The sequence below is a fragment of the Lycorma delicatula genome, chromosome 4 (genome assembly GCF_047948215.1).
Source record: "Lycorma delicatula isolate Av1 chromosome 4, ASM4794821v1, whole genome shotgun sequence".
In the NCBI taxonomy this organism is placed as follows: Eukaryota; Metazoa; Arthropoda; class Insecta; order Hemiptera; family Fulgoridae; genus Lycorma; species Lycorma delicatula.
The window spans coordinates 27521847-27534715 of NC_134458.1; the positions used below are offsets into that span (position 1 = coordinate 27521847).

The 12869-nt window shown below is 26.9% G+C and overlaps 1 protein-coding gene across 3 annotated transcripts in view; it reads left to right on the top strand.

Annotated features, from left to right (window-relative positions):
- The window catches only part of LOC142323222 (N-acetylglucosamine-6-sulfatase-like), a 57384-nt gene that overhangs the window by 14131 nt on the left and 30384 nt on the right, over window positions 1-12869 (top strand). For 2 of the 3 annotated variants that reach the window (XM_075362579.1, XM_075362580.1), the window contains 4 exons: window positions 4609-4668; window positions 7941-8144; window positions 9419-9571; window positions 11260-11433. In XM_075362579.1, coding sequence (XP_075218694.1) covers window positions 4609-4668; window positions 7941-8144; window positions 9419-9571; window positions 11260-11433 — 591 coding nt within the window. The remainder of the gene's footprint in view (window positions 1-4608; window positions 4669-7940; window positions 8145-9418; window positions 9572-11259; window positions 11434-12869) is intronic. The other variant, XM_075362581.1, reaches the window with a different exon arrangement.

Below are 12869 nucleotides of genomic sequence, written 5' to 3' on the forward strand. Positions count from 1 at the left end.
GTTGTAACGGGCAGAGAAGCTTCCAGAAAGAGAAAGAAAATAAAGAAAGAAGAACCTAGAAGGAATGACAAAGGGATTCTTTCTAGAAAAGGAGTTATGGAAAAACATAGAAGGCACAGACAATAAAAATTATTACTCTTAAACAATCAGAAGGATGGGTTGGGTATTGGTTCTGCAGGCCAGGAGGTAAAAATACTACCGGGGACCAGTGGAGAGACAGTTAGTAGTTATTCAAGTTTGAGTTCATTGCAGTGTGCAGTAAAAATGATAAATTAAGTGTTTGGTAAAAATGAGTGAAGTCACAGGTATTCCATTTTTAACAGTGGTTAAAAACAAGAAGCTGTTCGGGGAGTTATTTGTGAACAGGAGTGAAAGTGTAAGTATTCTATTCATAATGTGTAGGCTAGTTCTTTTGTAAACAGTAAAAGTAAAAATACTTGCAGAAAGTGAATTGTAGATTTTCCTATTCTTATCTTATTGTTAATTCAGTATTAGTTTCTGTTACTCATTATGAAGTTTTTAATAAATCAGACTGTGTTTTGGTATTTATAATTTAATTGTTATTAAATCAATTTTGTTTTTAATTTGAATTACTATTTTATATATTACACATTTATCATTATTATAATTTATTTTATTTTATTTTATATATTTGAGAGTAATAAATTGTATTTATAAGAAATTTTAAGAGTGTAATTTCTCAGCATCCTCATCAAACCAAAAACACATAACAATGTGTAATATTTTATTATTTATTAACCATTAACTTTTATAAATGGCATTAAACATCTTTTAAATAAAAATGTACGTTGAAATAGTTTATCATTTACATACTACTTCTTAATACTTTACTGGGCATGTGCTAAATTATTTACTGAAGATTTGGTATTCACTTAATTGAAGAAATTCACTGGCTCCACATCGTTAAATCTGAATTACTGGAAAGTTTTCAAGTTATTTTTCAGTATCATTCTCACAAACCTTACAACATTCCATTTTTTATTTGTATTAAGTAAAAGTAGCTCGATAATCAAAACGAACTGTTATAAAAATCAATACTTGTAATATTAGAACGTCTTGTAAACAGAAAAATATAAATAGATTATAAGAGCCCAGGTGAACTCAAAAATAGATTTTAAATGCAGTAATAAATGGAAAAATTTGCAATATAAAAGTATATATGAATGGAAAATAACGTGTATATGAAAAGTTGAGTGAGATAGTAAAATTCTTAAATATATTTTAATTGTATCTAAGCTTTTAATGGCAATAAAAAAAAATTTATATCAAAAGAGGCATAGATAAGTGTTACGTCTGAACAGTGCTCGTTCAAGGTATACTAACAAATTATTTATATTTCCAGCAAATGACTAATGATGATGAAGCAAAAGTAGCATTAGATAATTTCACAACTGTGTTCAGTGTTATTGGCAAATATCAGAGAAGTTGCTACATGAACTGAAAAATACTTTTTTTGATGTAAAAAAGAATTAAAATTTTTTAATGAATTTTCAAGTTTTATTGGATAATCTAATGCTTAAAGTAAAGCTATTCAACTTATTTTTACAACTACATCAATAAATTGATAGCAAGTTACTATTGGATTTTGTTGAATTAAGCCTCTGTAGCTTAAAATAAAGGTAGAGGGTACCCATAACAGTATATTCTTATGACACAGTGGCTCGCAGCAAAACATACTTTGTATTTTCTTTCTCTATGTAAATAGTTCCATTAAGTTCATGTCAAGAATAAATACACATCGATTATATTATACAAAAATGTCCATAAGTGATGGAATTTAGAGAAAAAATGGATCTAAGTTAAATTATTTATTTATTTTAGATCAAGAAACTACCTATCCATCAAAAAGGTTATAGATTGTTTAATGAGTAAAAAATTTAAACAATGAGATGCTGACAATGTTAAAAAAAGGAAAAGTTATCAATAATCAAATGAGTAGTCGTAAATTTCATTAAACAATTTTACATCATAATTAAATTATACATATTATGATGAGAATATTAAAATCCGTTTTACTTTTCAAACTAAAGTAAATAACTGTTGGGATTTGATCAATAGGACAAAGAGATAAATACAAGTTTAAAACCCTGATTTTTATCATTTTTAGTCTGTAAATTGATAAACAGTACATTAATCTTCTGGTAAGTATGGCAAAATATAAAAAAATTAACTTCCTATATTGGGAAACATAATTCCAAAAGACCTTTTCTTTGGTAGTGTTACAAATCGTAATATTCAAATTAATGACTGTAATCATCTGTAGCAATAATGATGTGAAACTTCACTGAAGTTCTGGTAAACATTTCACATTTAAAAACTGAGCCGTTTTTGAACTATTTCATTTAATAAAAAAATATATTTGTTAAATTGTTTCTTACAGTCCAGTTAATCATTCTCAAATTTCCAGTAAGTATAATGCTGAACATGCATATTTAAATAATGAGATAAATTGTAGTCACTCTGTTGAAATATTAGTATTTTACTGGTAATTTTCATAAAAGGACTTTAATATTTAATGAAAACCAGATTAAAATTGGTCTTGATCTTCGATTAAAACCCTAAACTCATAGTCCCAGCCAGAATATTAAAAGCTCACACTATTCACTACTGATCAACCCCCTGAAGTTTTAGCATAATTAAATTTTATGAACATTTAAAAAAAAAAAATATTTCTAATACTTAAAAAAACCTCAGAACCGATTCATTCGTACTGAACTTAGAATTACATAAATCTATACACACATACACATCAAACAAGTAACATCCTTCTTTTTCTTGAGAGGTAAAATATAAATTTTACATAAAAATAATTAAACAAGAATATAAATACAAATGTGAATAAATTTACTTATGAAATATTACCCTAATAAAGCAGAAAGCCACATAGAAAAACATTTATGTTTGTATTGTTAGGAACTGAGAATTTTTCACTACACGCAGGAGATAGTTTAACAAAAATATTTTACAAATTTTGTATATGGAGGTCATAAAACTTATATAATTAGAGAGCTGTGTAGTACAGAACATTCAGAAGTATCTTTGCACATATTACTCAGAATATACTTTTAATACATGATTAATAATTTAAATTTATCTTCTATTTACATTAAATTTTTAAAATATCTGTCAGACAACTTGTGAGTGTTTTTTTTCTCTTGTTTTTATGGAGTGTTCTGTCAAAATTCATATTGCATTTTTAAGTTTCAGCAGGGTATGTGAGTGTTTCCTTCATAATCTTATTTTTTTGTAGCACCCAAAAATTAAGTCTGCTTAATTCCAGAAACTGAGGTGACCAGATGTCTTTGGAAATAATTTTATCTCCAAATACTTCTGACTACAGGTACATCAATTATTTGTGCCACAGCACAGTCTTGTTGAAACAACACATAGTTAATTTCATCTTCTGTTAACTCACTGTGAAGAAGTACAGAATAAGTGTACAATAGCGATTAGTATTAACTATTTCTTTGAAGAATGAGGGCTGATTATTCTACATAATGCTGTCCATACCCTTATGTATTAGTCATGCAGAAATTTTTCATTTGTGGTATATGCTTTTTTGGAAGTCCATAAACAAGTGACGATACACTGATAAAAACACATAAATTGATAAAGAAACAATATCTTGTCTGTAAAAAGTAAATACTCAAGACATGTTCATTAATGTTTACTAAAATATTTGGAACAGTCGCTGAATAAAAATTGAGTTTTTACTGAATCACTTCATGTGCAGTGGGTTGCAAACCCAATTTTTTTTCTGCTGGCCCAATCTTTATTCAAAATTTTAACTTTAACATAGTATGAATTGATAAGGACAACAGTGACAAAATATATTGCTAAAATGTTTATTCAGGAAAAGGTTAAACATTTGGCTTGAAAAAAGGTTTTGCTTCTTATAAGTGTAAACATTGAAATGAATGTGTATTTTTCTTAACATTGTCATGTAGCTAGCCACCTGTGCTGTGGACTGTATTCTTTCTTGGTTTACTATACAAAATCAAACATTCTGGTACTGGAAAATTTACAAGTGCATCCCTGATGTATAGTAACTTTTCTTTTCACCTGCAACAATGAAATTGTATGCATAGCCATGGTTGTGATTGCTGACCCATACTGTAAGAAAAATAAAATTATTACTGTTTATACCAAAAAAAGAAAATCATTGAAATACTTTTAATCGTAATAAAGAAAATTAAGAAATTTCCCTTTTCAGTATTTTTACTTTTTTTCCTTTTCTATTATCTGAATACATTTCATAGTAACCATTCTGTATTCACTTCTGAAACGGTGAACAAATTCTTCTGTAATTGCAGTAAAAAAGGTCTATAATTTTGGCAATTTATTTGAATCATAATACTTTATTTATGACTGCTTTACTGTACGTAGTAAAGGAACAGCTTACATTACAATATTCTGTTCACTATTTATTTTGTTGAAGATATGTTGTATCTTCAACAAATTACTAACGCTTCGCATAGCATAGTAGACAAATATATTTAATTCAAATGTATGTTTATAGAGTATTCTGGTTTTTTTTTGTAAGTATTAGACTTCAGCCAATTAAAATTTGGAAAAAAATATTTTCAGGCACCGATGTTAAAAACTCGAGAACTAATTGCAAACAACGGCGTTACATTTATTAATTCAGTAAGTATATAATATGTTACCTTTTTTATTGCTATGTAATTGAATTGTGTAAATATTATTTTAATGGAATATTAAAAGAGAAAAATATTAACATGAAACATTAGTTTTCATACAAACCAATGTTTTTAATTTTAGAATTCGGTTGTTAAAAAGAAAATTTATTAGAGCTTAGTTGGAGACTTGGCTGTATTCATTAGTGTTTTTAGACATAAAGCAATAAAATAACTGTTTAGTGTAATTTTTTGTCGTTTCTATCTCAAGTATGCTACTGTAGGAAAATGGATGTTCTATAATTATAAAAACTTGTCACTTTACTATTGGATGACTAAACCAGAATCTGTTCAAAGATCATGTAAAAAGACTTGAATCAAATGTCTTCCTGGTCACTATGAGATAACTTGGTATCTGCATTTAGTACTATTTGTACATTAGGTTGCTGTAGTCACTGTATTGTTAATATTTACAAAATAACATTAAAATCATACATAGCCTATCATTAATGTTAGCCACTAACAGATGTTCTGTTGTGCTCCTATCCAGCTCTTTTATGTTCTATTAAGCATATTACATAAACAAAGATTTTTTTCCCAATTTCTGCAAGGGTGATTTGCTTATGGATACAGGCATTTTCTTCAGATCAAGAGCCTTAAACTCATTCCAGGAAGATATTTCACTATCTTTTCTTTCTATGTTTTACAACACACAATTTTACGGTAAAAGTTTATGGTTGATTTTGGATTTAAATTTTACATCTTTGTCAAAAAAACAGTAGTCCATTATTCTTAATAAAAAGTAATAAAATTTCAGTATCCACCTTCACAAACAAGAAAACAAAACTGTTTTTATGTAATTCAACGCAATATTTTGTTTATGATAAAGGGTCTAATTATGCTTTCATTTCCGTTTACAATAAATTACCCAGCCGTTTAAAAGCTTTTTTTTACAGACTATATTATTCTATCAATTAATTTAGAAATAGTAATTCTCAAATAATTTTCATTCAACACTGAATTGTGATTTATTTTGTATTTTATTTTGATATTTAGTATCTTCACATATTTCATTTTAATATTACATGTGTTTAAAATTATTTGAACACAAATTTATTTACAAAATAGAGATGCAAAAAATTCCTTTTTTTTAATAGTATTAAATATTTATTGACTAATATTGATAATATAATAGAAAATCTTTTAATTATATTTTAAATAAGTTGGGAAGATCTTTTAAACAGTTGGATATAGAAAAACATTAGTAATGCTAACCAAAATTGAGTTAATAGTCAATTGGTCAGAAAAGTAGAATTGTCTAAAAAATTAAAATTGCCACACACTATTTCATAGAATTTATTAGTGATGTTTAAAAACATATCCAGGAATTTATGCAGAAAGGTTTCAAAAACCCAGAAGGAGATTGATAAATTACCATAATATCAACTTCAGGAGGGTATTGAATCGCATATCATTGAAAATTAATTCCTTCCGTGAATACACGGTAACATTCATCTTCATCAAAAAGTAGTCTCTAATGAAAATTGTGACTGCTCAGAATTTGCCTGGAAGCTTCGCTTCTAGGGGTAATATGGAAAAAAGAGTACCATAATAAGTAAAATAAAGAGGAAAATGGTTGTAGTTCATATTAATGCTTAAAATAATTATTTTATAGAATAATATTGCAACTATGAGAAGATAATAAATATCTAAAATTTATACAGAATAAAAACAAACTCGGTCAAATAAAATCTTAAAGGCGTTAATTACAAACTATTAAAATGTACATTAAGCAAAGTGTGCAGAAAATTTATGTTTATGTAGTAAGTAGCTACTATTTAAAAATTCATTTGGAGAAGAATATTTTGCTGTAAAAGGAAATCTTTTAATTAATTTTAAATAGATTGATCAGAAGATGTTTTAAAGCATTAGGAAGTTCATTTTTAAAAAAATTAAATTGAATCTTAATAAGATCATTTGTCGTAGACTGAGTTGTTAAGTTTAAAATGTTAAAATAGTTATGTTCTCTGGTTTGATACAAGAGAATATTGTTATTTTTCAGAAGTAAATTACTTCTTTCTTTGAAAATGTTGTATATTTGTAAATATTAATAATTTTTAATTTCTAATAACTGGTCTGCATGAATCATGTTTACTAGTATCAAACAAAGACACTTCATTTATGTATCCTGAAAACCCATTCGACTTTTTCAAGTAATTGAAAATATATTTTAGACAAAGATACTTCATCATATAATATATATTTAAATTCTATTAATAAAACACCTAGTTCAGAATATTGAGAGGTAAGACATATTTTACTTTAAATTTTCATTGAAGTACTTTCATGGGATTCTACATCCTCAATCATGAAAAATGAAGGTAAGATATCTCAATATTCTGTACTAGGTGGTTTATTTAAGAGAATTTAAGTAAATATATTTCCTGAAAAATATTTCCCACTTTTGTGGGATCTCGCATCCTTAATCATGACTGTATTTAACAGTACAGAGGAATATTATGAATCTTCAGATTAATTTCAGTAAAGTAATGTATATGTATATAAAAGTTGTATATAAAAAAAAATATATTAATTAATTGCAAGATAAACAATATTAAAATATTCAGTTTATTGTATTTTTTAGTGTTTATTCATTTATACTACTGTTTATTTTTTAATTAATATTTATTTTTTTACCTTTTTCCATATTTTATTTCCTTGTTGTCTACTGATGATGATGATGATTTTAACTAATGAAATGAATCACATTTTAGACTTAAAGTTTTTTTTTTATGAACTGTTTTTGAGCAGTCTTGTTTCAAATTTATTTCAATAACTGTTATAGACATATGTGTTCTAGCCCCTGTTTTTGTTAGTCTATCATTAGGTATATTTTTCCTATGCCAGTTTTTTCTTTTGGTAATAAAAAAGAATATATTTTTTTATCATTAAACTGATTTTGCTTTTAAGTCAGTTTTTATACTAAAGATAGAAAGAAATTACAAAAGTATATACATAAATTAATGTAACAGTGCTGTGAATAATAAAAAAATTAAGTTAATGAAGAAAACTAAAGTAGAAATTAAAATGAATTATAGCTAGTGATGAATAATTTTTCAAATTAACTCAAAATGAGCTAATTGTTCACACATATTCTGAAATCATTTGGTTACATGCATTGAGTAGCAAATTATCTAAAACTCACTACCATATAACATATCAAATACAAATTACTTTAGCTAAAAAGATTAGCTCAGTAATATGATTTTTTTTATCACACAGTTTGTATCAACTCCAATATGCTGTCCAAGCAGAGCGTCTATTCTTACAGGAGTTTTCCAACATAATCATAAAACAATGAATAATTCTATAGATGGTGGTTGTAGTAGTAAGGACTGGCAAAATACAAGTGAAAAAAGATCATTTGCTACTTATTTACAGTCATCTGGTTACAACACATTTTATGCTGGAAAATACCTTAATCAGGTAAGAAAATTTTACTTTCTAAATGTCAGGACATTCATAGGAATTAACCTGAACCTGTTACATTTTAATAATACACTGGTTAACAACAGAGTGAAATGTTTCTCATTGCAAGTGAAAACCATCATATTCAGAGAGAATAAGGAACTGCAGCATATTTCTGAATGTATTCTATCCTATCCATAATTAAATCAGAAGGTATTTGGTTAGTTTTCAAACTTACTATTTTTTTTATCAATAATGTTATAGAGAATTAATGCTTTGTTTGTGTACATGAAATTTATATCTGTCAGTAAAAACAGACACTACAGATTTTTAGTTTTATAATCATTGTAATTAAATTAATAATGCAGTATTATTGAATGATGGATTAATATTGGTATAATTTTAAAAAAAAAACATGGTATAATTGAAGGTAAATAATTTTTTAACATATTCATATTGCATTTATCGACAGAGAAAACTTGAAAAAAAAAGTTCTATCTCACTTTAAACATTCAGTTGTTTGCGAGGAATTGAACCATCAACCTTCAGTCAATAATTCTTCTGACAGCTTCAATAAGCTGCTGAACCAGTAAAAAATAATAATTATAAAAAGTAAATAAGTGTTTATTTTAAAATAAAAACCATAATATCATTGTTTAAATGGCAATTGTAATTTTGTTATTCTATAATAAATTATTTATTTTGTATTCTATAGTAAATATATATAGTTCCTTGATTTATGCATGAGATTTCAAGAACATATGTATTATATTAAATTTAAATGGTGGATTTATTCATCTGCTAATAAATATATAAAGAAAATATATATGTGCTGATTTTTTTAAAAATGCTTGCATCTTACTAAAAAAAAGTGTCTTTTTATTCATTTTAATGTTTATTTTTAATTGTTTTGCTTGCTACTTATTTGTTTGGAAAAATAAACTGATATCAGAGTACTACTTGGGAGCATGAATTGTTTACTTGCTGTCTTTTTTTCTTTAGTTCATATTTTTATAGGAATTTGTAAAAACAGTGGTTTTATGTGCAATTTTGTGATTCTTCAGTCATTCATGGAAAGAATTCTTGTACTGACTGAATCTGTGATTAAACAGGACCTGTCACTATAAAGTTGTTTCCAGTATATCCATAACTTTAACAGGTTACTATTCAATACAATTGAATTCAAAGCTTGGTGATTTTTTAATCTTCTTTGGAAGTTGTAGCATTACATCACATATTTTCAGAAACATTTATTATCTGAATGAAATAGTGCATGTGGTACTTTTTTGCAGTATGGTGAAAAGAAAGTCGGTGGAGCACAGCATGTGCCTCCTGGTTGGAATTGGTGGTTAGGACTGATGGGGAATTCTCGATATTACAACTACAGTCTATCAATTAATGGAACAAGAAAACATTTTTCTAACTTATATCTGACTAATGTTATTGTAAGTTATTTTTTTGTTTTATAAGTAAGAACTATTACTTTATTTAAATTACTGCCGACAAAGTTTTTAATGTTTAATTTAACTTCAAAAATTTGACACACATGTTTTTAATCTTTTTAATAATAGTATGATGCATAACAATATAATATAATATTTATTTACATTACAATCAATGTTAACATTTTAACAAAAATGAGGTTCCTTATAAAATTTCTTATTAATGAATAATTTTATGACTGATTAACTATCAGTTACAATTTTACAACTGATTCAAAATAATTAAATAGTTAAAACAAAAACAAAATCTATGAGCTAAATAATGAGTTGCCTTGTAAAATGTTTGGCGACTCAGGAATCAGAGTTCCAAATTCAGGAATCAGTTTATAAAGAAAATTGATTATGAATTAATAAACCTTTTATTTTGATTGGAGCATAACCATGATATGAACTGAATCAAACTGTGAAAAGGTTATACGTATTCCATGGAAGTGAAAAAGGAATACGCTGAAGTTTGCCGGGTAAGCTAAAAGGAAATGTAGGAGACTTTTGTCAATCAGCTTGCAGTATTTTGAACAAACAAAGAAATAGTTTGTCTGGGCCTTCTTTGCTAAACCAAATATTATTTTGCTTATTGGCACATTAATCCCATTGAACTCGGCATATTAACCCCTACAAGTGACATTTCATTCTATTGACCGCAGGAATTTACTTTATATCAAACAATATTTTACTCAGACACAGTAACTGATTAGTGACACAGCAGATGTTTTGGATGCATCACCATCATAAGAAATACTGCCACAAATAATGTAAAGCAACAAATTAATATTCTTTCTGGGAAATCATATACTGTACAGACTATCACCAATCAGTAGAAAAGCCACTCTAAAGACAGCCAAAAAAATTATTTCCAGGATTCTTATAAAAATTATAATTTACGGTTCAAGTAATTCACAGATATGTTATCATTGAAATTATTCAGTCATAACTTGATATTGATAAAAAAGTAATAAATATTAAAAATAATATCAATAAAATTAGTCAAATAAAAAATTTAACAGATTAATCTGTTTGTGTATGATGATGGAGAAAGAAAAATGTTGATGATTGAGTCTGATGTGTATGTCTATCATTATATGTATGTATCTGTTTATTATTATGTGCAAATTTATTTTTTTATTTATTAATCAGAATTTATTTCGACACCTTTACTACTATTTGTATAATCACTTATATTTTTAAATTACCCAAAATTTTACACTAGTAATATTTTTAAATAGTTTACTTAATGAATACATTAAAATTATTATTTATACAATAATAAATTTATTATATATAAATCTATGCTTTGAATAATTGCACAGATTAAACAAACTACTATATGAAGAAGCAGTTCTACAGAATATATAACTAAAATTTGTTTTTTTGTGACTCCCAACCTACCGTGAACAATGTAATATAGTAACTAGTTAGTAATCATATTAATTTTATTATATGGTATAATTTAGTTATTCAGTTTGGTCAGACTGGGTGAGATTTGTAAAACCTGTAACAAACATTGATACTGTGTAAATAAATAAGACATGTTTTAAACTTTTTACAATAAAAGTTCACACTGATAGGAGTTCTGCATTCTAAAATTTATGATTCTTTGCTTGATCTCTTACTTATGTTATTGTGTGTTTCAGAGGCATTACAGTGTGGAATTTTTGAAATTCCAAGTAAACTCAGATAAAAGTTTTTTAATGGTCTTAGCTCCTCCAGCTCCTCATGCTCCATTTATACCAGAAGAAAAATATAAAGGGTTATTCAATGGAACAATTGCACCTCGAACACCAAACTTCAACAAATTCAGTGGGAAGGTAGGCATTTTAGGATCCCCAAAGTTGTTTACATAAGTTTGATAGAGCTAGTAAAGGTAAATAAAACAAATATATTTTATGGTTATCTTGAAAGTAACAACTGTTCAGTAATTTCTCGTGTGGAGGTTGAAGCACCTGCAAGACTCAAGTTTAACCAGTTTGTTGACATTGATCACTAGCACATTAATACAGTAAAGATTTTATATCACAAAAACTTTTTTATCAGATTTAGTTTGTTTTTAGATGGCAGAATGTTAAGGGTGATGAATTTAATTTTTTGATGACAGAAAGGCAACTAGTTTTAAATATAGTAACCTAGGTTTTAGTTAGTTTCATATATAGTGATTGCCATTAGTAAACAAAAAATATTACCATGTAAAAGTCCATGAGTTTTTTGTATGTTCCATTGCGGTTGTGTTGATGTTAAGGATGATGAATTTGAGTTAGATGTAGTAAAAATGGAACTACCAATTATATCTACGTGACATTTACCGATTTGCTGGAGGGAGATAGTACTCGGATAGCTTCTGATAATAAGAATTGCCTAGTTCTGCTACCAATATGAACTTCCGCAATAATTTAAAACAAGTTACTTCTAGTAAGAGTGGGATTAATACGGTAACAAGAACTACTTTTGTATATGTATATATGTATGCAACCTTGATTCCAGGCTTTTTAGTAGTTCAGATATACATTTCCAATTTTTAAAACATTACCATCGGTAGTAATTTTAATGAAAACTCTAATTTTTTATACGTTATAAGCTTTATATATATATATATATATATAAAATGAAAATTCAAATAATTCATCAACATATTGACCACTGTGCTAATTAAATTCAATATTAACTAAAAACTTAACCATCAAAACACAGTAACAGATCAGTAAACTTAGAAAACTGACACCAGTATTTAACTTTTATGGGATCCCACATCATCAATTGGGAAACAATTCTACAATTACATCAATCAATTATTAGAAGAAAAAAAAACCAAAAAACTTGGAATTTAGAAAAACTTAAATTACCACTATTATAACCCTAAAATTTTGTTATGGTGAACACACAACCCCACTTCCATTCCAGTTATGGCAACTCATGAAAGTTGATTATTGGTTAAATATTATTGAAAATATTAAAGATTTCAGCCTGTATAAACTGTTATATTTAAAAACTTCTTATATACATATTAGTACATCACATACCATCATGGTATATCCACCATGGTAATACAGATTCTGTATTCATTCATTCATTTTGGTCTTCTTTGGACCGTGAGGAACTTGCTGCTTGATGTTCAGCTTGGTCTAGTTTGCTTCCTAGATGTTTTTCATCTTTTCGCTATGATTCCTCTTCTGCTCATCAGTCCACTTCTTGGCTGTCCTTGATTTGTGACCTTTGTCTTTCAAGTTCTTAAATCTGTTGATTAGATTAT